The 27042-nt window shown below is 39.4% G+C and overlaps 1 protein-coding gene across 13 annotated transcripts in view; it reads left to right on the forward strand.

Moving 5' to 3' along the window:
* TFDP2 (transcription factor Dp-2) overlaps positions 1-27042 on the forward strand; it is a 207074-nt gene that overhangs the window by 123744 nt on the left and 56288 nt on the right. Inside the window, exon 1 of one of the 13 annotated variants that reach the window (XM_061419771.1) lies at positions 6475-6577. The exons of 8 other annotated variants lie outside the window; for them this stretch is intronic. Coding sequence is in view for 2 of the 5 variants with exons in the window: in XM_061419748.1 (XP_061275732.1) it covers positions 7462-7498 (37 nt within the window). In the remaining 3 variants the exon portion in view is untranslated. Of the gene's footprint in view, positions 1-6474; positions 6578-6617; positions 6730-7215; positions 7499-27042 lie in introns of those variants that run through there. 4 more of the 13 variants (XM_061419792.1, XM_061419748.1, XM_061419788.1 and 1 more) reach the window with 4 other exon arrangements.

Raw genomic sequence — 27042 nt, forward strand, 5'->3', positions numbered from 1 at the left:
TTTAAAAACCCAAGAGAGCATAGTTTTAATGGTATTAACGAGGTGAGATTTGTGAGATCAGCAAAGTCAAATTAGCAAGGTTATGGACCATAAGCATACATTAATTTATCAAGGTAGAGCTCCTTGTCTACTCTAGTTTCTTTTGGGCAGCTGGAGGGAAGTCACATTGGTTTGTTTCTTTGAGGATAAGGACTGTGTCTTTCATTTTTATATCCTTAGTGCCTAGCTCAGTAATTGTTATGTAGGAAGGACTTGGTGCATTTTTTAAGAATTGAAATATAATTAATAGTTTGTAAAAAGGTGAGATAGTAGCCATAGATACTACACTTAAAAACAATTAAGTCAAATGAAGAGGAGGATGTTTTTAGTTCGGCAGCAGTTAGAAAGGACAGATCTCTTCATCTTAAACGTTAAGATGAACTCGGTGAAGAGAGAAAATTAAACTTTCTGGAAGGGGAAGGAAGTTTGAAACCTAAAGTTTCTGCTGCTTAGAAAAGAATCTATTGTGAAGTGAACAGTGTGGCCTTATACCCTCCCCGCCCCCAACCTCACCTTCCACCAGGCACTGCCCAACCTTTGAAGATTTATGAATACGGTCATTGGAGTCAGAAAATCTAGAGCTAAATCTTGACTTTACCTTTTACTAGATTAGTGGCAAGTCATTCTAGTCTATATTCTATCATTCTATTCTGTATTCTCTTATATTTAAATGTCTCAGATTTAGTTTATTTTTTAATTGAAATTTAATTAAAAGAGACTCTAATTTAGAGTAAAAATTTTTTACTGTCATGCTGACTTTTTTTATTTTTTAAACCCAGAAATTCTTGGCCCTAAGCTAATACTTAAAATGATGTTGACTTTTTTCTTCAAAAAAAAAGTTGAACAGATAATGTGTGCATGTGTGTGTGCTCAGTCACTTCAGTCATGTCCAACTCTTTGCCACCCCATGGACTGTAGGCTTCCAGGCTTCTCTGTCCATGGGATTTCGCAGGCAGGAATACTGGAGTGGGTAGCCATTCCCTTTTCCAGGGGATTTTCCTGACCCAGGGATGGAACCTATATCTCCTGTATTTCCTGCACTGCAGGCAGATTCTTTACCCCTGAGCCTCTGGGGAAGCCCTGATAATGTATGCACCTGACCAAAATTCAAGTGGTGAAATGGGGCATACTCATCTAGAGATTTTAGTGTCATCTGTGAGATGCCGATCTCTTCCTCATCTCCCCAACTACTACACTTTACAAGATAATGTCCTTCTGGCCACAGTTGATTATCCCAGCACATCATTGCTTTGACAACATTTTGCTAAGACAAGCACCTGACCCCAGTTCAGCCACTGAGTGACTTCCTGGTATGTTAAGGCTCAGGCTGAGAGAAGGTGAATGGATCTGTAAGATATGAACTAGTGATACGTCAGTAGCCATGTTTCCCACCAGCTGGAGAATGCTGATCTATAGTGAAAGAGAATCCTGCTGACGTGAGAGAAAATCAGAGGGAAAAGAAGGGAGTCAGTCAGACACAGTCTTGGCACCCTTAGAGTTCCTGAGACCCTCTGCTTCCTTGACCCTCCTAGTTTGGTTCTGTTACTCTTTCTTGCATTCAGTGAGCAAGTTGAGGCAGTGGGTTTCTTTTCAGGTCAGACTAGCTTGAGAGGAGTTTATCTTGTAATTCAACCAACACCTGAATTTCGATGAAATATTCTGACTCCGATGCTCATGTTTTCTCCCCTGCAGCACATTCTTTCTCTTGGGCTAAAATCTTAGGTCTGAAGTTTCGGTCCTTCCTGACTTGTGGGCTTTCCAGGGGGTGCAGCAGTGAAGTATTGAAGCCTGCCAATGCAGGAGACACGAGAGACTCAGGTTCAATCCCTGGGTCAGGAAGGACCCCCTGGAGATGGACATGGCAACCCACTCCAATATTCTTGCTTGGAGAATCCCATGGACAGAGGATCCTGGCAGGCTATAGTTCATGGGGTCGCAAAGAGTCAGACATGGCTGAGCACACTCTCTTTCTGCGCCGCCCCCCACCCCACACCACCCCGTCTGTTCTATCTAACTCCTTGGGTTTCTTCCCCTTCCATAGATCCTTCTCCAAGGTACTGGCAAATGCCTCCCTCATCCTGGAAAGCCTTCACCTTGATTCTTTGGGCTTCATTAAATTCAGTTGTGACTAAAGCATGCATAAGGATTTTGGTAGAAGTTTAGAAAAGGTCATAGATTGCGGCTAGATTGAGGAAAATTTAGACAGCAGTCTTAAGTCGTTTGCTATTATTGTATTGCTAGACCAGAGATATTTAATAGAACTTTCTGTGATGATAGAAATGTTCTGTGTCTGCAAGCTGTTATCCACATGTTGAGGACTTAACATATGTCTAGTGCAACTGGGAAATTGAATTTTTAATTTTATTTAGCTGTAGTCAGTTTAAATTTAAATAGCCATCCAAAGCTAAGGCTGGGGCCTCCCTGGTGGCTCAGTGGTGAAGAATCTGCCTGCAGTGCAGGAGATCTGGGTTTGTCCCTGGGTCGAGAAGATCCCCTGGAAGAGGGCATGGTAACCTACTCCAGTATCATTGGACACAGCTAAAGCGACTTAGCTCACATGCACACATGAGGCTAAGGCTACCAATGTTGACAATGTAGCTCTAGCCATCAGGAAGTCATCAAAAGATATAGTTTTTATTTATTTTGTTTTTAAATCAGGGAAGTGATATGTGTTTTATAAAAAAGAAAAGTGTGGAAACAGTGTGGGCCTTTGGATGGTAAGGAAGAGGCGAGAATGGAAAACCACTTTCTACCATGTGCCTGTAACAAGGATGGGGAACGTAGGTAGGTGAGCTGCTTTGGGACGGTAGAGGCGGAGTTCAGAAGTTGCATTGACTTCGCAGGACATGTAGACAGAAATGTCCAATAGGCAACTGCAAATAAGAGTTGAGAGCAGAGACTAAGATTAGACGTGTGCATGTTTGTAGTCACGTACGTAAAGGTAATAAAGCCATAGAAATGGGTTATGTCCTCTAAAGAGGGAATGGAAACCTTGGATAAAGGAGCATCAAAGGCAGAGGCTTGGAAAATGTTTACATTTAAAGGGTAGAAAGAGAGAGAAGAGGTGCAAAAGTCAAGTCACTATGTGATGTTCTTAAGGAACCAGCACTTATCCTTGCAAGTCATAGCAGGAACCCTTTGCTTTAGGCATAGCCCTCATCAGAGAGATTAGACATTTTACTTGAAAACGCGAATAAGTATATCCCTCATGATATGGATCTGGTAGAGAGTTGTAATAAGCAGGCACGGGGCAAGTAAAAACTGCCATTGTGCTATCATAGTGTCCTTTCTGCCTGTAGAATCATACGTGTACCTGTAAAATATGGTTAATCTTTGGTCAGGTTGCCAATAAACAGAGCAGAGCTTAGTCCAAGTGAATCAGCTTATAACCCTGGGGAAGAGAATGCCTTGAGTCCTTTAATGTTTGCTAGATAATCAATCTGTCCAATCAGTATTATAAATAAATGATGCGTAAGTGTATTTTCTTCTCTCTTTCCCTCGTCTCTCACTTTTTTCCTTTCCTCCCTCTTTTCTCTCACCCTCCCTCCTTCCTTTCTTCCTCCCTGGTTCCTTTCTCCCATGCTATGTGGCTCATAGGATCTTAGTTCCTTGACCAAGACAAGCCCTAATCACTGGCCTGACAGGGAATTGCCTTAAATTGATTTTCCATCTAAGATTAAGGAGAAACTGTTGGGGAGAACCTACAATGGATGCATTTTATTCTGCAAATGGGAAGACTCCTGAGTTTCCCCACAGCGTGTCACAGGCCCATGAAGGTGTACAGAAGGTAGTGCTCAAGCTGCCTTCTTAGAAGGGCTTGGGAGGAGATTAAAGGATAGTGTGAGTGAAGGAAGTTTGGGAGTTGAAAGAAGGCAGTGGCAAGGAGGGCAGATAAGGAGAAGACACGTGGAAGAATAGAGGCGGGCTTAAGATCAGAGCTCAGGAGCAGACAGTAGGGGGTAGGTCAGTTGCTGCTTAGCTCGTTGCTGGATACAAAGGAAAGGTGAATGGCAGGGAGAAGCAGCGTTGCGCCTGCAGGACCAATGGAATCCGACTTGGCCTCCGTCTTTTTTTTTTTTTTTTTTCAAGATTTATTGATTTATTTTTTGGCTGTGCTGGGTCTTCGTTGCTTTGCAAGGGCTTTCTCTACTTGCGGGGAGTGGATCTACTCTTCGCTGCATGTGGCCTTTTTATTGCGGTGGCCTCTCTCGTCACGGAGCCTGGGCTGTAGGTGCACGCGGGCTTCAGTCGTTGTGCTGCTCAGGCTTAGCTGCTCTTAGTTGCGTGTGGGATCTTCCTGGCAAGGGAATGGAACGGTGTCCCTTGCATTGCAAGGTGGATTCTTAACCCCAGGACCACCAGGGAAGCCCTGGCTCCATGTTATTGTATTGATTGCTTGACCTCAGACACCACAGCATCTTCCTGACCTCAGGTTACTGTTAATTTATTGTACTAACTATTCCGGACAGAATATTTGAACATGTAAATCACTGTCTAGTCCTAGGGATCCTAGAAGTAGGATCCATGTACCTGAGTACTAGGAAGTTTAATTTCGTTTTGCTTTAAGACTGTAACAGAGTAGGTATGACCTTTTCTAGCCCCAGAATATCCTGGCCTTGGATGACATGGGCTATCACTTCGGGCTGACCTCGTAGGTCAGAGGTATTGTGTTGTTTCTGGTAAGGCAATCAAGAACAGTGAGAAGCAGGGATAGGAAGATTGTTTTCAAATGTGGGTGTATAAACAGAGGTATCCATACTAGATTTTAATACACGAAACTGATTGGGTGCCATGTAATTTTCAAGTTTCTTGTTTTGTTTTGTTTTTTTTTTAATTCAAAATGCCCCTGAAAAATGATGGTCTATAAAACCTTAATGTATAGAATTTTAACTGATCCCTTTACTCAAATATTACAGTGACCTCATATTTGTTACTGAAAACAGATTTTAGAATCTGAAAAGCTACAGGCCCATTGAGGTTGTATTTTTCAGTTTTAAGCTAATAAGTATTTGCAGTTCAATTTAATTTACATTCTGCTGAATCTTTTTGACATATCTCTGTGTGTAAGATGTGGTACATACATAATCCATTTATAAAGAAAAATTTGGCTAAGAAAAAGCTCTGTTGGAGTTTTTTATTCAGTATATGTTTATTTGAGTGTCTTAACAGTCTCTGTCTTAGCCACTGAGGATATACCAATGAAGCAAGCAGAAGATCCTTGCCCTCTGGAGTAAGCTGTACTTTCAAGGGAGAATATTTCACATTAGGTGATAACTAATCAAAGGAAGAAGGGTACCTTAGTCATCCAGGAGTTACATTTTCAGGGATCTGAGATATAAGCAAACGCACTGGAGACAGGGGTTTATTACATTTGACTTTTGTCTGTTGTGTTCCCTGCTGTATCTCAGAGCCCAAAATAGTGCTTGGCTCATATGTCTGTTGATCAGAAGTGTTTATTGTTTTGAATTTGTATAATCAGGGACATGTACTTTAATAAATGATTTTGCACCTAGCTAGTTGAAAAGTTTATCATCTCCTTTACCTTTTTATATTTGTTACCTACTCTTTGTTTCTCTTGGTGTCCTCATGGCCCGATGCAGGAGCACCTTATTAATATTAATAATTAGTCGTATGGTAATCTGATATGGCAAAGGTTAGATTTGGAAAGGAATTTAAGAGGTCATCTTTTGTTCAGCTTCCTGCCTAGGAAAAAACAGTAAGGCAATTAAGTATGTATTTTTAATTAATCATTTAAAAAACTAGGACAACATAATTGGGTTCTCTCTTGGGAAAGTAGTGAAAGGTACTTAACCCTAGATATAAAGGTACTAACCTGAAAAAATGAGAACTTCTAACTGTGTGGGAAAGTGAAAGCACCACTAAGCTGCTCTTTGTTGATATCAGAAATGGGCCTGTCATTCATTTTGGCATTGAAGCATAGCCTCCTATCTCAGGGGGCAGAACCAGGACTTTTTTTTTTCCTCCCAGAGGAGCTGGACAGTTATTACAGGTTGAAAAGGCTGACCAGTTTTTCAAGAGTTTCTCCTTTTTTTACCCCCTGCAACTCATGGTGCTTTTGCTCTGCCTTCAAGATGCACTAAAATCTCCTCCTTTGTGACTGCTTCGGAGCCAGCAAATACCCTGATATGTGTAATTCAAAATATGCAGAGTTCATGAGTAAGTTCCATCTTATTTTTTGGCCAGTTAAAATTCAAGTGATTTTTAGAAAAGTGTTAGGATCGAGTTAGGTATTTTGTTGTTTCACCACTTTTATTTTAAGGCTATTTCTGAAAGTCTTTAATATGACTTTGTTTCTTTTTAAGTGTTTTTGTGGCATTAGACAGTAATCCTCTTTTAAAAGCCAGTAACAAAACAATTTTCTTGAGCATCTTTTTAGTTTTACTGAGAAGTATGTTAAATTGAGCGTCTCTGAGCTCGATTGCTCATGTCTGACACAGTCTCAAGTTTCCAGTGAATGGTAACAAAGACTGTAGAGTGTTGTTGGTACTGCAGTGAGAGGCATGCTTCTTTAGACCAGGTAAGAGAGATCATTTTGTTTCTTATTGCTGGGTGCCTTTTTACAGCGTTTATTTTATATTCTTTCAACAGCAGCAATGTTAAATTGATAAATAGCCAGGAGCACGCCGATTTCAAGACGTCCTTGCTTGTTGCAGACAGGAAAACTACAGGGTATGGGGGTTGGGGTGGGCAGGGGGGGAGGGGTAGAGTAAGCTTAGTTCATCACTCAGTTACTTATATAAATCAATTAAAATGTAAAAATAATTCTGGAGCTCCATTTTCTCTGTTCAAGAACCAAAGAAGCAATTAAAGAAACAAATCCTTTTAAAGGTACTTCGTGGTTCTTACTTGTGAATGCAATTCAGAAGGGAGTTTTTAGTTTCATTTCTTTCCAGTGGTTAATAAAATAAGCTTTGCCTCTTACCATACAATTTTTTTTCTCATTTATGAAAACTTTGAAATTGTCAAGAGTAAAATCCGCTTCCTCAGGATCTTTGGAATAAACCTGACACTTAAGAAAAATATTTCAGCTTTTATAGCTGTTTCATTCCCTTTTTTCCTAGTTCATTTTTCTTAAAAGTATTTGTGCTTTGAAAATGTCAGCTGTATTCTAATGAAGCTAAGGCATTGTTTGCTCATAAAGGGGCCGGTGCATTCCACTGCTTTATGGTTTATTACCAGGCACAGTGTGAGAGTGTGGGTGGCACCATTTGGTGTCTGCCTCTTGGAAGGGACTGCCATTATGTTAGCATTGGATTGGCAAGGAAAATACAGCGTGCAAGATCCTATATGAATCTGGATCCTGTGAAGAAAATTTTAGCCGTAAGCAGTCCTGCCTGAGCCCAGAATGTGTGACAGCTTGATCTCTTCAAGTGTTGTCCTGAAGCCTGCTTTTCAGTTACAATGAGTATTCCCCCAGTCACATCTCTGGTTTTGTGGTGTATGTAACATTTACTTGTTCTATGAACTTCAGTAAAGTGACTGTTTCTAGATAAACTATGACATTTTAAATGGACACGGTACACTTTTCAATAATATGTTTACTTTAAAAAAAAGTTTGAAGGAACTTAGTGTTAGGGGGTGGCGGGTGGAGAGGGAGAGGAGGTCAGGCAAAGGCTTTCTTTCAGTTTGGAAAGCCCTGATGAAGAAAAAAAGCAACAGATGTTTCTTCTGTTACAATTGAGGTTGTTTCATTCAAAATTCACAGTAGCTGGAATGGGGAGGGGCGGTCATAAATCTGACTTAATTAGTGAATAAAGAAAAAATAGTCATTTAAAATTTATTCTTTTATATTGAGGATTTGAGAAACAGTATAGAGTAACATATTCCAAGTAACATACTTTTTTGAAGAGGTGTTTTTTTTTTAATTAAAAATAATTTATGTGTCATTAATGGAGATGTGAGAAAGTTAGTGATAGAGGAAATGATCATTAAACCATATATAACATTATGGAAAAAACTAAGCCACTATAAAGTATATAAGGAATACTTAGGTGGCACAAGTTTGCACAGTAGATATTAAGGCTCAAAATGAAATTGAAGCACGAAACGTCGTTTACATTTAGTGAGAGATTATTTTATCTTCTGTGAGAAGCATGAGACTTAGTCCTAAAGATCTTTGAATAAGAAATGTGGGAGAAATATTTTGAGTTTAATTGAAATGATGTGTTGTAGTTTCCCTCTTTAAAAAAAAAAAAGATAGTAAACTTAGAGCAAGTAAGCGTGTGGAAAGAGGAGAATGTTTATCTGCTGTAAAGGGTAAGAAGGAAGAAAAGCTTGGAAGCGATATGCATGAAATGAAAGCATTCAAAAAATGGCTTTTCACTTGAAGTGCATAATGAGTAAAGCAAAAATGTTTCCTTTTACAAGTAACACATAGAGAAGCTCTTTGCTCCCGTATAGTATGTGTTTATATATATTACGATTTTATGCATCTCTTAAAGTTAGCTCTTAGGAAACCAGTGCTGAGCACCAGATATTTCTGATTAGGCACTTACTAAAATGTAGCCCCCACCCTGCACCATGAAGTTAGTAATATATGCTAGCCAGAAAATTCTTTGAACCGTAGTTCCACATTTGCATATGGAGCAAATGTTAAACGGTTTTCTAAATGTTTAGCTGGTCTAAGGAGAGGACTGAGAAAGATAGCAACATTAAAGGAGATTATTAAAAATTTCTCTTGCTCCTTGCTACGATCTTTGGGCTTCCCAGAAGATTTTCTTTGCTTCACGTATTGACAACAGAATTCAGAGATTTTGAAACTTTTCAGACCATTTTTGAATTAAGATTAAGGGTTTAAGGAATAGCAGTATGAAGCGGTTGAATTGTTTTTCTCTAAGATAATTAACTTACAGGAGCTTAAAATGGATTTACCAAGTTATAGGTTTGATTAGAATAAGAATCTTTATCATTTTGACCAAAGAATGTATATAGTGTTAATGGACTAGAGAGCCCTAAAAAATAAAAAAGGTGACTTCACATATGATACATAACTTTGACAGCATCATGGATTATAGTTATCAAAAATATGTTACTTATGATTATAAATGTAGGTATGACAGTACATTACCACATCAGCAACAGCAGTGCAGAAGTCATTGAGACTGTTAAGCCTTCAATTTAAGAATAGCATACTGAATGAAGACTTCTGGAGTGAAATACCTGTGGTTCCTGCCTTATATGTAAACTCTTAAGCAAAAACTGAGGTCTGGGGGGTGTGAACCTTTCCTATTCATTTCTCTCCAATTCCGAAGACCCAGAGAATGTCTGATTTAGATGTTCTCTTGGCTTTACCTATTTTTATGCCATTAGAAACCATTCATGGTGGCCTAGAAATCTCTCATCTCTGGTGTGCAAGTCATAGGGAAGATTTGCTGGATGCCTATGTTTTCCTTTTTACATTGTTGTTAAGGAGCAGGTACAAGTGCTGTGCTTTAAGTGTATTATGAGCTAACTCTGTTTTGCAAGTGGCTACAGGAACCTGTGGTGTAATAACATTCTTTCTTTCTACCAAGTGTTAAGCAACCAGTTTTCAAGTGAACTTTTGGTTCTTGACTCTGAAGCTGGAGACCATGAGCAGGGGGCTTTGCTTTTGGCATTTGGCTTTCTCTTGCACAGTCTGGTAGCTCTCTTGGCAATTTCTCTCACAGAGAAATGAAGAGACTTCTAACTGAGCACTTACTGTGTGCCAAGTGGACCCAGTAGAACTTATTTTTTAAAAGTTTGCAGAATCTTTTCATGGGTAAGATTTTAATACAAAAGAGTTTGTTGATACTGATATCTGAGATTTTGTGCTCTTGACAGTATGGTTTAAATGTAGCTTCAGTGATAGCTCTCAAGTGGAAGACAGTATTGAAATAAGAGTACCGGTAACGGTGCAGTGTTAACAGCGTGGCATATGGAATACAATAATCCCGGTTTTTATTTGCCAAGGAAAAGAACTGCTTTGAAATTCTAATTCATGGATGGTCTTTGGTCTTTTTGAGTTTGTTTCCTAAAGTTTTAAATTTGTTTTAAGAATGCAACTTTTAAACTGAATCTGTCTGTAGCCTTTGGCACCTTTTGTAAATATTAGAAAAAGAGCTTCTCTTGAAAGTGTTAGTCGCTCAGTTGTGTCTGACTCCTTATGACTGCATGGACTATAGCTCCCTAGGCTCCTGTGTCCATGGAATTCTCCAGGCAAGAATACTGGAGTGAGTAGCCATTCCCTTCTCCAGGGGATCTTCTTGACCCATGGATCAAACCCAGGTCTCCTGCAGGCAGATTCTTTACTATCTGAGTGATTTCTTTGTAACAGGGTCTGGGGCAAGTTAGCATCTCAGAGGGGTTATGGGCTTCTTCGTGAGAGTGATTTCCAATTAAGTGCCCTTGGGTATTCTGATGCTCATCGGGCCTGATCTTGTGGTTGCACCCAGCTGTGTTGATCTACTCCAGCCATTCAGTGACTGTTGGTCCAAGATAAAATATGCTGCTTTCCGCTCACTCTCTTTTCTAGACAACAGACAGCGTCTCTGTGCCATCTGGTGGGTCTGTTGGCTCTGGTGAGGTGCTAAAAGTAGTGGCTGAAAATAGGCTAAACGCTGAAAAGATGTAACATGTAAGCACAAGAGACAATAAATAATAATAATTAATAATAAATAAGGGTCACTTAGCCCTTTCTCTTTTTAAGACAAAAGTGGAGATAAGTGGAGTAGAAAGAGTCTACTTAGACATCACTGCTTCCTGAATTTGAGCACAGAGAAAAAGGGTCCTTGTCGCAGTTTGTCCCAGTCTTGCTTGATCCTCAGAATCATCTGAGGCACTTACTTATTTAAAATACTCATTGCCACCTGGTTTTTGATTGTTTAGGTGTCTAGTGGAGCCCAGAAATGTATTTTGATGAAGAGGGATACTACCCTCTCCCACTATAGTCATCCTCTTTGTGTCCTATGACCAGGCACATGGGAAGAATTACTGGGAAGGCTTGGAAGAACCAAATCGTTTGAGGCCATATGGTAAACTTAATTATTAATCAGAAGATAATGTGTTCAACACTTGGAAATCCTAATTAAGGAGGTGGAAGTGGAAATCAAGAATTAAAAGTTGTCCTTGTCTCAGCAAGGTAAACAGAAAAAGGACAAAGGGACATATTTTAACTAAAAATAAAGAAACCATTGAAAAACAATAGGATCCAGCCTCTAGAAGAGCTGAATGTTTTTGGATGGACATTGAAAAGGAAAAGTCCTACAAAAGAAACCCAGAGCATATGGACTATATGATTTCTAAGATCTTTTAGCTTTGACATTTGATGAACTAAACGAAAACAATGATAACGTTCCTGATACCAGAGCTTGAATTAGCAGTTCATTTAAGAAATTAGTAGGCCCTCTTTAAATTCTGACATGTGAGGAGAAGGAGAAAGAAATGTTTTTCTCCTTTCAGATTGAAGAATCCAGGGTATTTATGGTTATGGATACCAGAGAAAGGGAGAGCTAGCTAATGGTTTTAAAAGGTGTCCTCCAAGTAAAAATGCTTATCAAAGCCAAGAGAAAAGACTGGATCCTCCAGGCAAGGAAGGACTGACATAGAAGATTTATTGGCCCATTGGGAGTATGCCCTGAGGGCTGCAGAGTTGGGTTTTTTCGGGGGGTGGGGGGTTACGGTCACTTCAAGGATCCTCTCTGGTTCCTTGGAAAGAGTCGGGTTAGGTGGTCCTTTGGTGGGTAATCCTAGAAGTCTTGTTTTCTGACAGCTGCAAAAACACTCCGACTCTGGCTTCCATGCCTGTGATATATAGGAATGTGCATTTCACTTCTTCTGTCTTCATTTATGCCGTAAGGATGCTTGATTTCCATTTTGGAACCACATACACTAAAGGTCATTTTAACCATAACTTTGGAGATCTTATGAACTTTTCTATTTCTCAGCCTTACCAATTACAGTGATACCATGGTCACCCGTGTTACAAAGTGTAGTGATGGTGTTGGATTTAATCTTAGCAACTTTGGTTAACATGATTGAGTACAGATGCAACAGTATAGAACACAGCAGTGTTATGGGGTACATACAGGTAATGCCCAGTATGTAGCTAAACCATAAATAGAAAGAAAACTTTAAAAAAAAGACTTAACAAATGAAGTCAGGGTGACTTCTGGTTTATACAGTCACCAATCCCGACATGCATCTTATACATCAGATCAGATCAGATCTTTACAGATTTGCTATTTCCCCTGTCTTTACAAACTAATGTGTGCCTGCTTTATGAAGATGGTGCTGTTGATCTGTGGGGCCTGAGTTATTTTTCAAATAAAGGTGATAAATATCCCCTGAGCCATCATATTGTTCTCCCTACCCGACTCTCTCTTGAGTGACATGTCATTTGCTAGATGACTGGCTAGAATTAGAAATACAGTCTGAAGACTGTGGACTCTTCCCTTTTTGCAGAATGAATGGACCTCTTCCAGAATTGACCTCTTCCTGTATTTGAAACTGATCTATAGTCCTTTAAAACTGTTATTAACAAATAATTAAAGGGTAGTATGGGAAGGAGGGAAACGCTTGACACTTTCTGAATCTCCTTATTCTCTGTTAGAAATGTTAATCATGAACAAAGCGAAGCATGTGATGCTGTCACATAAAGAGGCACATCAGTGGAGCAAATAGACAATCAATAAGGTAGACTTAGTAGTATGACTGAAGGTAGTCAGTAAGGTAGACTTCATGTAGCGTGGGGAGGGGAGTAGAGTTCTCATTAGACGGTCGCCATCTACCATTGGTAGCCTGAAGTAGCCATCTAGGGGGCAAAATTGGGTCATTCATTTCTCACGTTAAATAAATTCCAGATGGTCAAGAATATAAAACTTAAATGAAGGTATCAGTGTAGAAAACATGGGGGATGTTTAATACAGTCTTTAGTATGTAATGAATGACAATTAAGTTCAAGAATAGCATATCTAACTGGAAATACCAAACTTGTGCGTGCTAAGTCACTTCAGTCTTGTCTGACTTTCTTGTGACCCTGTGGACTGTAGCCCGCCAGGCTCCTCTGTCCATGGGATTTTCCAGGCAAGAATGCTGGAGTGGGTTGCCATGCCCTCCTTCAGGAGATCTTCCTGACTCAGAGATTTAACCTGCATCTCTTATGTGTTCACAGACCTTTTTAATATGACATTAAAGTCATAAAAGGAAAGAAGTATAAGATTGACAACATTCTTTTCAAATGTGAAGAGAAAATCATGTATAAAAGCCAAAGACAAGTGTCAAATTGGGAAAAATATGTTCACCAGCTATAACAAAGAATATTCTTACCCTTTCAGTATTTAAAGAGAGTCCACCAGTGAATCACCAATAGCCAGTAGGAAGATGGTCCTAATTCTCAGGAAGGAAAATTTAGATGACTTTTAAACAAAGCATATTAGCCTATTCATAATAATAAAACCAAAATAAAATCAAAGTGAGATGCTATTTTTAACCTAAAGATTGACAGAAATAAAGTTTGATAAAACACTGAGTTGGTAAGGTTATGTGGAAATGGATACATTCACACATTTCTGAACAGAGGATGAATTTGTACAGATATTTGGTACAACTGATGTGTGTAAAGATATATGTAGTCATTGCAGCATTAGTTGTAGTAATAAAAAGATTTTACTATTAATGTTTGTAACACTAAAAGCCTTACATTATTAAGGGATGCAAGCTGCTAGAGCTATAAAAAGAAATATTATAGCTAACAAAGTAAATGTTGAAGCAAAATTACATATGAATGTAAATAGGTAGGGAAAGACATCTAAAATAGATACAGTATTGTTAAGTGGTAAAAAAGCAATGTGCAAACTGATTTTTTTTGACCATATGTGTAAGGGAAAAAGGGTATATGTATGCATATATGTTAGTATATGCCTTGAGTATTTCTGAAAGGTTATATAGAAACTGGCATCGTAGCTGTCACTAGGGAAGGGGGGAATGGTTAGGTTGTGGTTGGTGATGGGAGGAGATTTAGTTTTCATTGAATATGCCTATCTCCTGAATTTGTATCACATGCTTCCATGCAGACATTCATGTATTCGTGCATTCATTCATTCATCTGACATATATTTTTATTGGAGTATAGTCACTTTACAATGTTGTGGTAGTTTTTGCTTACTGTGCAGCAAAGTGAATCGGCTCTAAGTATACATATATGTCCTCTTTCTTGGATTTCCTTCACGTTGAGGTCATCGTGGAGCAGTGAGTGGAGTCCCCTGTGCTTACAGTGTGTTCTCAGTGTGTGTGGTTTGTCATTTGTGTCCGACTCTCTTGTGAATGTGTAGACCTGTAGCCCGCTAGGCTCCTCTGTCCATGCCAGGATTTTTCTCCGGCAAAATACTGCAGTGGGTTGCCATTTCCTCCTCCAGGGATCTTCCCGACCCTGGGATCGAACCTGCATCTCCTGTATTTCCTGCATTGACAGGTGGATTGTTTACCACTGAGCCACATTAGTTATCTGTTTTATACATCGTATCAATAGTGTGTATATGTCAATCCCAATCTCTCCATTAATCCAACACCCACCCTTCCTCCCTTGGTGTCCATACATTTCATTTGTTCTCTACATCTGTGTCTCTGATGGTCTATACCAATTTGTTCAGATTCCACATATATACATTAATATATACTTGTTTTTCTGACTTCACTCTGTATGACAGTGTTTAGGAGAAGGCAATGGCACCCCCCTCCAGTACTCTTGCCTGGAAAATCCCATGGACGGAGGAGCCTGGTAGGCTGCAGTCCATGGGGTCGCTAAGAGTCAAACACAACTGAGCAACTTCACTTTCACTTTTCACTTTCATGCATCAAAGACGGAAATGGCAACCCACTCCAGTGTTCTTGCCTGGAGAATCCCAGGGACGGCAGAGCCTGGTGGGCTGCCGTCTATGGGGTTGCACAGAGTAGGACACGACTGAAGTGACTTAGCAGCCGCAGTATTCCATTGTATTTACCTGTGTGTGTGTGTGTGTGTGTGTGTATAAATATATATGCATACATACACCACATCTTCTTTATCCATTCCTCTTTTGATGGACATTTAGGTTGTTCCCATGTCCTGGCTATTGTAAATAGTGCTACAGTGAACATCGGGGTGCATGTGTCTCTGTGACAGATGTGTCATGTGTGCTGTGGGCAGATAATGATCATACAAGCAAGTAAATGTGCAATACAGTCAAACAGAGAAGTACTGTGGTGAAAAATCATGGTGAATCAAGAAGTGCTGACATGGGGTAGTCAGGCATTTCTGATGCACTGACAACCGAGCAGAGTCTGGAAGGAAACTGGGGAATAAGGCACATAGATAGATATCTAGGGGAAGGAAGTTATCAACAGAGGGAACTTGAGAGACAAAGGCCATGAGGGAGAACATTGCTGGACGTGGTTTGAGGAGCAGCGCACAGTCCGGGGTGAATGCAGTACAACCAAGGGAGGGATAGGGGAGAGGTCTGACAGCTGGTGATGTGAGAAAGGGGGGGTCGAGTGACCTTGTTAACCATCTTAAGGACTTATGCGAACTGAGACGCAAAGTCAGCGGAAGAGTTTGGAAGGGAATTACTCCACAAAACAGGATCACTCGGCTGTGTGATGACAGTAGGACGACCTAAGTCACATAATTTTAAATTTTCTAGTAGCCAGGTTAAAATGGTGAGAAGAAACAGATAAAATTAATCTGAATGATAAATTTTATTTACCCCAATATCCAGAACGTTTATCATTGAACATGAAGTCAACATAATTAGATTTTAGTGAGATGGATTTTGGTTACTTAGCCTTCAAAATCTGTTACCTTACACTTAAAGCACGTTTCAGTTTAGATGTTAAAGTTTCAACAATTGGGCTGAAATGCAGTACTACCAAAATAGTCATGCTGTTTTTTAATGGAAAAATATTTTCTACTGCTTCAGTTTGTAAATTTGAGTTAATTAAAATTTTAAAAGTTTAGGAATTTACAGAGGGAAATGGCAACTCACTCCAGTATTCTTACCTGGGAAATCCTGCACACTGGATTTCCCAGGCATGAGGAGCCTGGCAGGCTACAGTCCATGGAGTCACAAAGAGTTGCAAAGAGTATTAACGATGCTAAGACAGGACTTAGCGACTAAGCAACAACCACAAAAGTCTAGAAATTAGGTCCTCAGTCGTGCTAGCTACATTTCAAGTGCTTTATAGCTTCTGTCTAATGACTACTGTATTGGAAAGCTTGGGAGTAGAGTTGTGGGGTTAGGTGGGCCTAATGCAGGACAGGTGGATGAATCAGGAACACATTACAATAATTCAAGATAGAAATGGTCACTTGGGTCAGAGTGGTAGCAGCAGAGTGCATGAGAAATGTTTGTATTCAAGATACATTTTACTTTGTTTCGTTTATTTTTTAAACTGTGAGTTTATTGAAGGCTTGATATTATTAATTATTCGTTTGCCTGAGCTGGGTCTTCATTGCAGCATGACATGTGGGATCTTTAGTTACAGCTCTTAGTTGTGGCACGTGGGATCTAGTTCCCTGACCAGGGATTGAACCCAGGGCCCCTGCATTGGGAGTGCAGTTTTAGCTACTGGACCACCAAGGAAGTCCCACATTTATTTTATTTTTTGTAAATATTAAATCATTTTTATTGTGGGTATGGATACAGATGTATAGCAAAGAACTAAGTGAAAATTCAAAGTAAGGACCACCATCATAAATATAAACCAGCAATATTCTAACACAACCTCTTTGTACATAGATTGGGTTTTTTTAATTACATTTTTTTGTACATTTTGTTACATTTTTCATTGTCCATCTGCTTTTTTTTTGGTATCTGTAGTTTTATAAGACACTGGCTCTATTTCTCATGTTGAACAATACTTCCTTGAGCCTATCTTACACCCAATAATTTGTGCTTCCCAATCCCCGACCTCTATATTGTCTGTCCCCCCTAACTGGTAACCACAACTTGGTTCTCTAGTCAGAGTACATTTTAAAGATAGGGCCAGTAGGATTTATTAATGGATTGTATGTAGGATATAAGAGAATGTCAATAGTGATCTCTTTTGGTCTATGAAGAGTTGAAGAATGGCGTTGACATTTACTGCGATGAAGAGAGAGATGGGAGGAGTATTCTGTGTGGGCTGGGGAACGGTCAGAGATTTGGAGTATAAAGAGTTCAGTTTCAAGTATGTTAAGTTTGAGGTAACAATTAATCATCAAAATGGAGATAGGCAAAAGGACAGTTGGATACATGAGTCTGACAGGAGCTGTCATACCATCTCGAGGAAGAGTTGACAGAGGAGTCAGAGGACTAATACAAAGGGCTCTCGGTTGTTTCTAGAGGAGGATCCAGCAACCACGAGTGAGGAGAAGCCAGTGGTTCGGAGGAGAACCAAGAGAGAATGGAGGTTTGGATGCCAAGTGGAGAGTGTTTGAGAGGAAGGTGTGATTTTGAAAGTATCAGATATGGCTGGTAGATTAAGGTTAAGTTGAAAACAGAATTGGCCATTGGATTTAGCAACATGGAGATGTTCTTGGTAAGAGCTAGTTCAGTGAAGTTGGGGAGCGGGCATGGGAGTGGGTTAAAGAAAACAGACTGGAGAAGTAGAGAGAGCAGATGTTGACAGATTTGGTGAGTTTTGTTGTGAAGGGCAACGGAAATGAATTGGTAGCTGGAGAGCTGTGTACATAGTTAAGGAAACTTAACTATGTTTTTGTGTTCTGTTTTTAAGATGAAAGAAAAAAATGTGTGTTTATAGGCTGATAAGAGTGATACAGCAGAAGGGGATAGATTGTGATGATGCAAGAGGTTTTCCAAAGAGAGAGTAGCCGGAAGAATGTAGTTTAGACAAATCCATGAACTACCTGTTTAAAAAATAAATTTGTAAAGTAGGTAACAGAAGAGGACAAGCAAGAGGATTGTTTAATCTGTAATTAGCTTCTTAGCAATAAGTAAATAAATTGCATAGGGCACTTTTTTCCGATTTTACAAAATTAAGATGCAATTTACATGCAGTAGAATGAACCCTTTTTAGCCTAGAGTTCTACGAGTTTGACAAACACATATATATACCACCACATTTTTAACTTTTCTTCACGGCTGTAGGTTTAGCTTGTCCTGTGACGTTTGGACCCTGTACGTATAGGATGTTAACAATTTCTGATTTGAGATATTTATAAACCCATAAAATAAGCATATTTGTTCCTATAATAAGTTACTAATATGGTTCTTCTAGGAGGATGTGATAGGCTTGGATGGAGGTTTTCCCCAAAGTTAGTTCAAGGCCAAAAATTTTTCCTCCAGAAGATAAAATATTACTTGTACTGACATCATACATGCTTAGTCACTTCAGTCATGTCTGACTCTCTGCAACCCCATGGACTGTAGCCCACCAGGCTCCTCTGTCCATGGGGATTCTCTAGGCAAGAATACCAGAGTGGGTTGCCATGCCCGTCTCCAGGGGAATCTTCCTGACCCATGCCTCTTATATCTCCTGCATTGGCAGGAGGGTTCTTTACCACTAGCACCATCTGGGAAGTCCACTGACATCATAACAAGCCACAATTATTTGAATTTTTCATTTTAATTGGACATATTGAAGGTGATTAACTAGAACTAGAACTGTGCCCTGCACCTGCCCCCCACCCCCACCCCCAACCCCCCCCCCCGCCCCAGCCCAAGTGAAAGAACTCTTTGGTGTCTGGACAATTCTAATGAAAAACAGAATGATTCCAGTTATTCAAGAAATCAAGATAAAATTTGAGGCAAAATTTTGTGCCTCTGTCAAGATTTGGCATAAGTTTTAGCTCTTTTTCGAGCCCCTTTCCTAGGTGATTGATCTCATTTTAGTTAATTCGGGAAATTGCCAGGATCAAAATCCAGGCAGGTCTTTAAATTTTTGTTTTTAATAAATACATCATGTGCTAGACATTGGTTGGCTTCTGGACAGTGTCAGGACCCTGTTGCTAGGCAGCTGTGAATTAAGGCCAAGTACTTATGAAAAATTATTTAGACTTGGTTTGGTTTACTTCTAATGGAGCTGACATTTCAGGAGGCTGGATGTTTGTAACCTATTTAAATGTCTTTTTGAATCCAAAAAATTATATTTCTGCTGCTGAGCCTAGTTGATTTTATGAAAGTAAATTATGTCTAAACACATTTCTTTTATTTCTAGATACTACAATTGTGAAATCCCAGTAGAGTCTCTTTAACTGCTCCTTAGCAGTTAAAAGTTAAGTTAAAGTTAAGAGACAAATTTCATTTTTACTAATTATCAAACAGAGATGCTTCATTTATAGATCTTACCTTGTATGAACAGTGCTGGCTGACAAGTGCATACATGTTCAAAAAACTTAATAAAGTATAAAACAAAGGAAAACATTTTTCCCTACTACTCGCCCAGAGGTAACCTCTATTAAGTTTGTTATCTTGCCAGACTCTTTCTGCATCTGTAAACTTACATGTATATGTAGGTTGTTTTTTTTTTTTTTTTTTCAATTGAAGGATAATTGCTTTACAGAATTTTGTATTCTGTCAAACCTCACCATGAATCAACCATACATGGATTGATGGATGTATACATACATCCCCTTCCCTTTGAAGCTCCCTCCCATCTCCCTCCCCATCCTACCCCTCTAGGTTGATACAGAGCCCCTGATTTGGGTTTCCTGAGACATACAGCAAATTTCCATTGGCTATCCAATTTACATATGATAATGTAAGTTTCCGTGTTTCTCTTTCCATACATCTCACCCTCTCCTCCCCTCTCCCCATGTCCATAAGTCTGTTTTCTGTGTCTGTTTCTCCATTGCTGCCCTGTAAATAAATTCTTCAGTACCATTTTTCTAGATTCCGTATATATGCATTGGACTATGATATTTATCTTTCTCTTTCTGACTTACTTCACTCTGTATAATAGACTCTAAGTTCACCCACCTCATCAGAACTGACTCAAATGTGTTCCTTTTTATGGCTGAGTAATATTCTATTGTGTATACGTACCACTAATTCTTTATCCATTCATCTGTCGATGGACATCTAGGTTGCTTCCATGTTTTAGCTATTGTAAATAGTGCTGCAGTGAACAATGAGATACATGTGTCTTTTTCAATTTTGGTTTCCTCAGGGTATATGCCTAGGCGTGGATTGCTAGGTCATATGGTGGTTTTAGTCCTAGTTTCCTAAGGAATCTCCGTACCATCTTCCGTAGTGGCTGTATCAATTTACATTCCCACCAACAGTGCAAGAGCATGCCTTTTTCTCCACATCCTCTCCAGCATTTATTGTTTGTAGACTTTTCGATGATGGCATATGGCTGGTATGAGGTAATAATATCTCATTGGAGTTTTGATTTGCATTTCTCTAATAATGAGCGATGTTGAGCATCTTTTCATGTGTTTGTTAGCCATCTGTATGTCTTCTTTGGAGAAATGTCTGTTTAGGTCTTTTCCCCATTTTTGGATTGGGTTGTTTGTTTTTCTGGTGTTGCATTGTATGATCTACTTGTATATTTTGGAAATTTATCCTTTGTCCATTGTTTCATTTGCTATTGTTTTGTCCCATTCTGAGGGTTGTCTTTTCACCTTGCTTATAGTTTTCCTTTGCTGTGCAAAAGCTTTTAGGTTTAATCAGATCCCACTTGTTTACTTCTGTTTTAATTTCCATTACTCTAGGAGGTAGATTGTGGAGGATCTTGCTTTGATTTATGTCATCAAGTGTTCTGCCTATGTTTTCCTCTAAGAGTTTTGTAGTTTCTGGTCTTACATTTAGGTGTTTACTCCATTTTGAGTTTATTGGCTCAGAGGGTAAAGTGTCTGGCTTACAATCTGGGAGACCTGGGTTCAGTCCCTGGGTTGGGAAGATCCTTTGGAGAAGGAAATGGCAACCCTCTCCAGTACTCTTGCCTGGAAAATCCCATGGACAGAGGAGCGTTGTGGGCTACAGTCCACTGGGTCGCAAAAGTCGGACACGACTGAGCGACTTCATTCATTTCATGGTGTTAGGAAGTGTTCTAATTTGATTCTTTTGCATGTAACTGTCCAGTTTTCCCAGCACCATTTATTGAAGAGGCTGTTTTTGCCCCATTGTATATTCTTGCCTCCTTTGTCAAAAATAAGGTTACCCATAGGTGCATAGGTTTATTTCTGGGCTTTCTATCTTATTCTATTGGTCTATATTTCTGTTTTTATACCAGTTATCATACCATCTTGATGACTGTAGCTTTGTAGTATAATCTGAAGTCAGAAAGTTTGATTCCTCCAGCTCCATTCTTCTTTCTCAAGACTGCTTTGGCTATTTGGGGTCTTTTGTGTTTCCATATGAATTGTGAAAATTTTTTTTTAGTTCTGTGAAAAATGCCATTGGTAATTTCACAGGGATAGCATTGAATCCACAGATTGCTGATATATATATTATATATATATGTTGATATATATAATCCATAATTATTGATATATATGTTGTTGTTGTCATTTCTTAATTGGGGTTTGATTTGTAGATTTTTTTCTTGTGTTTCTTGACTGTATAAGTCCCTTTAACATTTGTTTTAAAGCTGGTTTGGTGGTATTGAATTCTCTTAACTTTTACTTGTCTGAAAAGCTTTTGATTTCTCCATCAATTTTGAATGAGATCCTTGCCAGGTAGAGTAATCTTGGTTGTAGATTTTTCCCTTTCAGTACTTTAAATATATCCTGCCATTCCCTTCTGGCCTGCGGAGTTTCTGCTGAAAGATCAGCTGTTAAACGTATGGGGTTTCCCCTGTATGTTACTTTTTGCTTTTCCCTTGCTGCTTTTAATATTCTTTCTTTGTGTTTAATCTTTGTTAGTTTGATTAGTATGTGTCTTGGCATGTTTCTCCTTGGGTTTATTCTGTATGGACTCTTTGTACCTCTTGGACTTGACTGACTATTTCCTTTTCCATGTTGGGGAAATTTTCAACTATAATCTGAGCACATATAATCTCATACCCTTTCTTTTTCTCTGTTCTTCTGGGACCCCTATAATTAGAATGTTAGTGTGTTTGCTATTGTCCCAGAGGTCTCTGAGACTGTCCTCAGCTCTTTTCATTCGTTTTACTTTATTCTGCTCTTCAGAAGTTATTTCCACCATTTTATCTTCCATATCACTGGTTCGTTCTTCTGCTTCTGATATTCTGCTATTGATTCTTCCTATTTTTAATTTCAGTTAATTGTGTTATTTGTATGTTTATTCTTTAATTCTTCTAGGTCTTTGTTAATTGATTTTTGCATTTTCTCCATTCTGCTTTCAAGGTTTTTTATTATCTGTACTATCATTATTCTGAATTCTTTTTCAGGTAGTTTGCCTATTTCCTCTTCATTTGTTTGGATTTCTGTGTTTCTAATTTGTTCCTTCATTTGTGCAGTATTTCTCTACCTTTTCATTATTATTTTTTTAACTTACTGTGTTTGAGGTCTCCTTTCCCTAGGCTTCAAGGTTGAATTCTTCCTTCCTTTTGTTTTCTGCCCCTCTAAGATTGGTGCAGTGGTTTGTGTAGGCTTCATATACGGTAAGATTTATGCTAAGTTTTGTTTGTTTGTTCTTCCTCTGATGGGCAGGGCTGAGTGCGGTGGTCATCCTGTCTGCGGATGCTCGGGTTTGCTGTTTTGTTTTGTTTGTTGTTTGGATGCACAGGGTGCTACTGGTGGTTGGGTGACGCCAGGTCTTTTATTCAAGTGGTTTCCTTTGTAGGAGTTCTCACTATCTGATACTCCCTAGGGTTAGTTCTCTGGTAGTCTAGGATCTTAGAGTCAGTGCTCCCACTCCAAAGGCTCATGGCTTGATCTCTGGTTGGGAACGAAGATTCCACAAGTGGTTTGTTATGGCATTCAGTTCAGTCACTCAGTTGTGACTGACTCTTGGCGACCCCATGAAATGCAGCACGCCAGGCCTCCCTGTCCATCACCAACTCCTGGAGTCCACCCAAACCCATGTCCGTTGAGTCGGTGATGCCATCCAACCATCTCATCCTCTGTTGTCCCCCTTTCCTCCTGCCCTCAATCTTTCCCAGCATCAGGGTCTTTTCCAGTGAGTCAGCCCTTTGCATCAGGTGGCCAAAGTATTGGAGTTTCAGCTTCAGCATCAGTCTTTCCAGTGAACACTCAGGACTGATCTCCTTTAGGATGGACTGGTTGGATCACCTTGCAGTCCAAGGGATTCTCAAGAGTCTTCTCCAACACCACAGTTCAAAAGCATGAATTCTTTCACTTAAATTTTCTAAATTCTGTAATCTGCCCTTTCTCCATTCATTTGAAATGCTACTTTTACCACATACAAAATTTCCACATATAAATGAAACAAATTTGGGACTTCAGTTTCTGTTTTGTCAGTTTTTTTGTCTGTATCTTAGCCAGTGTCACATGAATGCAATCCCTTTAGCTATCTAATAATTGTGAAATCTGGGGGTCTAAAGTTCCTCTCTTTCCCCATTATTCCTTTTTTTTCCCCCCCAAATTTCTCAGATGTTCTCTGTCTTTACTTTTCCAGATACTTTAGAATCAAATTTATTTGTTTCCTGCTAAATTCTTTGATATGAACTGGCATAACAGATCTGGCTTTAATGATATTTTTCTTTTTGTTTTCGACCTAAGTTTTATATTCTTAATTTTCCTTCACTGGTAAGTTTCAAATTGAGATCAATTTATTCCCTAACCTTCATCATCTTTTTTTTGATATGTTTCTTCTTCACTGTTATTTGCAAATTTTTGACTTTTGCTCCTCACACAGTGTATCAGAGATGATCTCATCTTAAACATTCAGCAGCCCTAAGACTATTAAAAAAAAGAAAAGTCATCTGAGAGTCAGACGATTTCAGGGCTGGATTCATCTTTATATGGATTCGTAATGTGTCCCCCTCCTGCCCAGGACTGAGTGCATGGCACATGTCTGTCAGTTACGGTTCTTCTGCCTAGAATCACAGATTAGTACTGCTCTCCAGTTAGGTGAATTCTTAAGCAGGTGAATAACCACATCTTTAGCAACAGATAAGATATGCATGTTACATGAAAGATCAGTTGAGCAGTTAGAGAGTAAGGACACTTTGATTATACCAATTGCTCAGTCATGTTTTAAAAACAATAAACAAAGGACCAGGTGTGTAAGTTTATTTCACCTGTTAAAAAGTAACAAAAGATACAGTTTAGGCTACATTACGGGAAGTATGGATCCAGATTAGGACAGGTAATAGCTCCAATCTGTACAAGTCAAACAGTTTTTATTGTTTCATGTACCTCTTTGATGCCAGGAACTAAACCAGGCACTTGAATACACAACTGATAACACAGTCTCCTTTACAGTAGAATTTCAATAATAGATTTTCGAAAACCCAGAAGAGCATAGAGGCTAGAGACACAGAGAACAGAAGCTCTAGAGCCTGTGGGACCTTGTACAAATTATTTAACCTCACTCTGTCTTAATTTCTTCATGGGTAAAATGCAGTCAGTAAAAATACACTTCACACTTTTGTTCTAAGCAGTAATGAGATGATGTATATGTGGGAAGCCTCTAGAACACACTTTGGCACATAGTGATGGCTCAGAAAATAGTATGGAGTGCTGTTTTGAAATGCTGAAAGGTAGGAGTTGTCTCAGCAGAGAGGGACTTCCCACCAGAAGGAATTGTGTGCCCCAGAGTTGGAGTGGTTGACCCGGGGCCTTTCTGGAACTGCAGGGAATTTAATCTGATAGGAGGTGCATGTGGACCGAGTAGCTAAGCACGAAGCTTCCCAGGGAGGCCGAGATCTCCAGGCGGAAGCTTTTGTGCCACGTTGAGGAGCATGAAAGGCATTTAGAAAACGTTGTGGAACCTCGGAAATGCCTTAAATAGGGAGTGTCCACAGCAGTTTCATCAGTGGAAAGACTGGTTCTTCACAGATGCGCAGAGACGCTAGGAAAGCCATTTGAGGTAGGATATCCAGTTGGGGAAGTGGTGCTCAGCCCTGGCTGCACCTAGGAGCTGCCTGGAGAACTTGAACAGTCTAATGCCCAGGTTGACTCCAATTATATCAGCAGCCTGGGGTTGAGACCCAGACACTGGCGGTTTTTTATTGCTTCCCAGATAATTCCATTGCACAGCCAGGGCTGTGAACCTCTATATTAGAGAAGTAACTGCAGTCAAATGAGATTTGATAAAGTTCCAAATTAAACAAGTGCCAGCAACATAAAGGAGCCAGGGTAAGGAGATAACAAGTAGGATGTGGTGGTTGGTTGAATGAAGAGGGGTTGATGGTTTCTGGTTTGGGTAGCTGGTGTGTGATGATCTATACCAAGAAGGAGAAGCAGATTTGGGTACTGGTCCTTGCTGAGTGGGCATGAGAAGGGTAAGGAATTCGATTTTTTTTAAGCTTTTTATTTTTGTATTGGAGTCCAGCCGATTAACAATGTTGTGATAGTTTCAGGTAGACGGGGGATTCAGCCATACATACACATTTATCTGCTCTCCCCCAAACTCCTCTCCCCTCCGGGCTGCCGCATAACACTGAGCAGAGTCCCGTGCACTAAACAGGAGAACCTTGTTGGCTCTCCATTTTAAATATAGCAGTGTGTACATATCCATCTTCAACTCCCTAAGTATCCCTTCCCCCAGTCCTTCCCCCACCACCCCACCAACCTCTGCAACCTAAGTTTGTTCTCTAGCTCTGTGACTCTGGTTTGTAAATAAGTTCATTTGTATCGTTTCTTTTTAGATTCTGCATAGAAGAGATGTCATATGATTAAAGAATTTGATTTTGAAATGTAGAATTTGAGGGAAATGATATAAGAAACTGAGGGGAAGGAGCCAGTAATATACTTGAAAACTCAGAAGACAGAGGAAATAATTGATGCAAGAGTTCCCTGAGAAGACAGGAAGTACAGAGCAGACATGAAAGAAGTAATTGATATGAGAATCTTCCTCTCTGAGAGAAATAAGTAAAAACATTTGAGGGTGCAAGTAAGCTCACAGGCTGAGGGAGAGGAGCCGTAATTCAGCCTCATGGCCTGAGCTCCTTACTGCAGGAGCTCTGCCGAGAACTAAGAGATGAGAGAGCAGGCATTCAGGAGTTGGGCAGGCTTTGTAGGAGCCAACAAAGGGCCATCTGAGGATGGTGTCTTTCCGGTCCTACTCTTAAATGTTGATTTTTCCCCAGAGTTTCAATATTGACCCTGTTTCACACACTTCCTGTGTGATCTCCTTTGTTACATTGGATTCCACTGTTATCTTCTGAGACAAATATTGATAAACTGAAGTTTGTCCAGAAAAGTTAGGTATTAATAGTTGACACATTCAGAAAATTATTGGTCGGCTTTTCATTTGGAGGGATAGCATTTTGCTACCTTAATTTGAAATTTAGTTTGTTGAGATCACTTGAAGACACTGTGAAGATCCTAGCAGTTTCTACCATCAGTCATTTGGTAGCATTATATTTGTTTTTCCAGTATAACAGAAATTTCAAAAAGTGGCTAACTCAACCTTTGAAACCATGTTAACTTTTAATATTAAAATTTTGTTTTATAGTATAAAAATTTTTAATAGATATTTATTTTATACTTCATCTCCTTGTTGTGTTCTGTCATTTATAATCAAGATCTAACTGGAATTCTCAACTGTGATATAAACTATGATTTACATTAAGTGTTAGTCACTCAGTCGTGCCCGACTCTTTGCAACCCCATGGACTGCAGCCCACCAGGCTCCTCTGTCCATGAGATTTTCCAGGCAAGGATACTGGAGTGGGTTGCCATTTCTTTCTCCAGGGGATCTTCCCAACCCAGGGATCGAACCCAGGTCTCCTGCACTGCAGGCAGATTCTTTACTGACTGAGCTACAAGGAAAGCCCCATGATTTACATTATGTACTCTTAAATATTTTTTCCTTTAAAAAACCAACTTAAGGTTTAGTGGTTATCAGATAGACTGAACTATATATTTTGCAGATTTATTTTGCTAATTATCCTCACTACAACAAAGCAATAGTGTGACTTTCCTATATGCCTTCTTGTTCATAACTTGATAAA

Source organism: Bos javanicus, chromosome 1 (genome assembly GCF_032452875.1).
Source record: "Bos javanicus breed banteng chromosome 1, ARS-OSU_banteng_1.0, whole genome shotgun sequence".
NCBI lineage: Eukaryota > Metazoa > Chordata > Mammalia > Artiodactyla > Bovidae > Bos > Bos javanicus.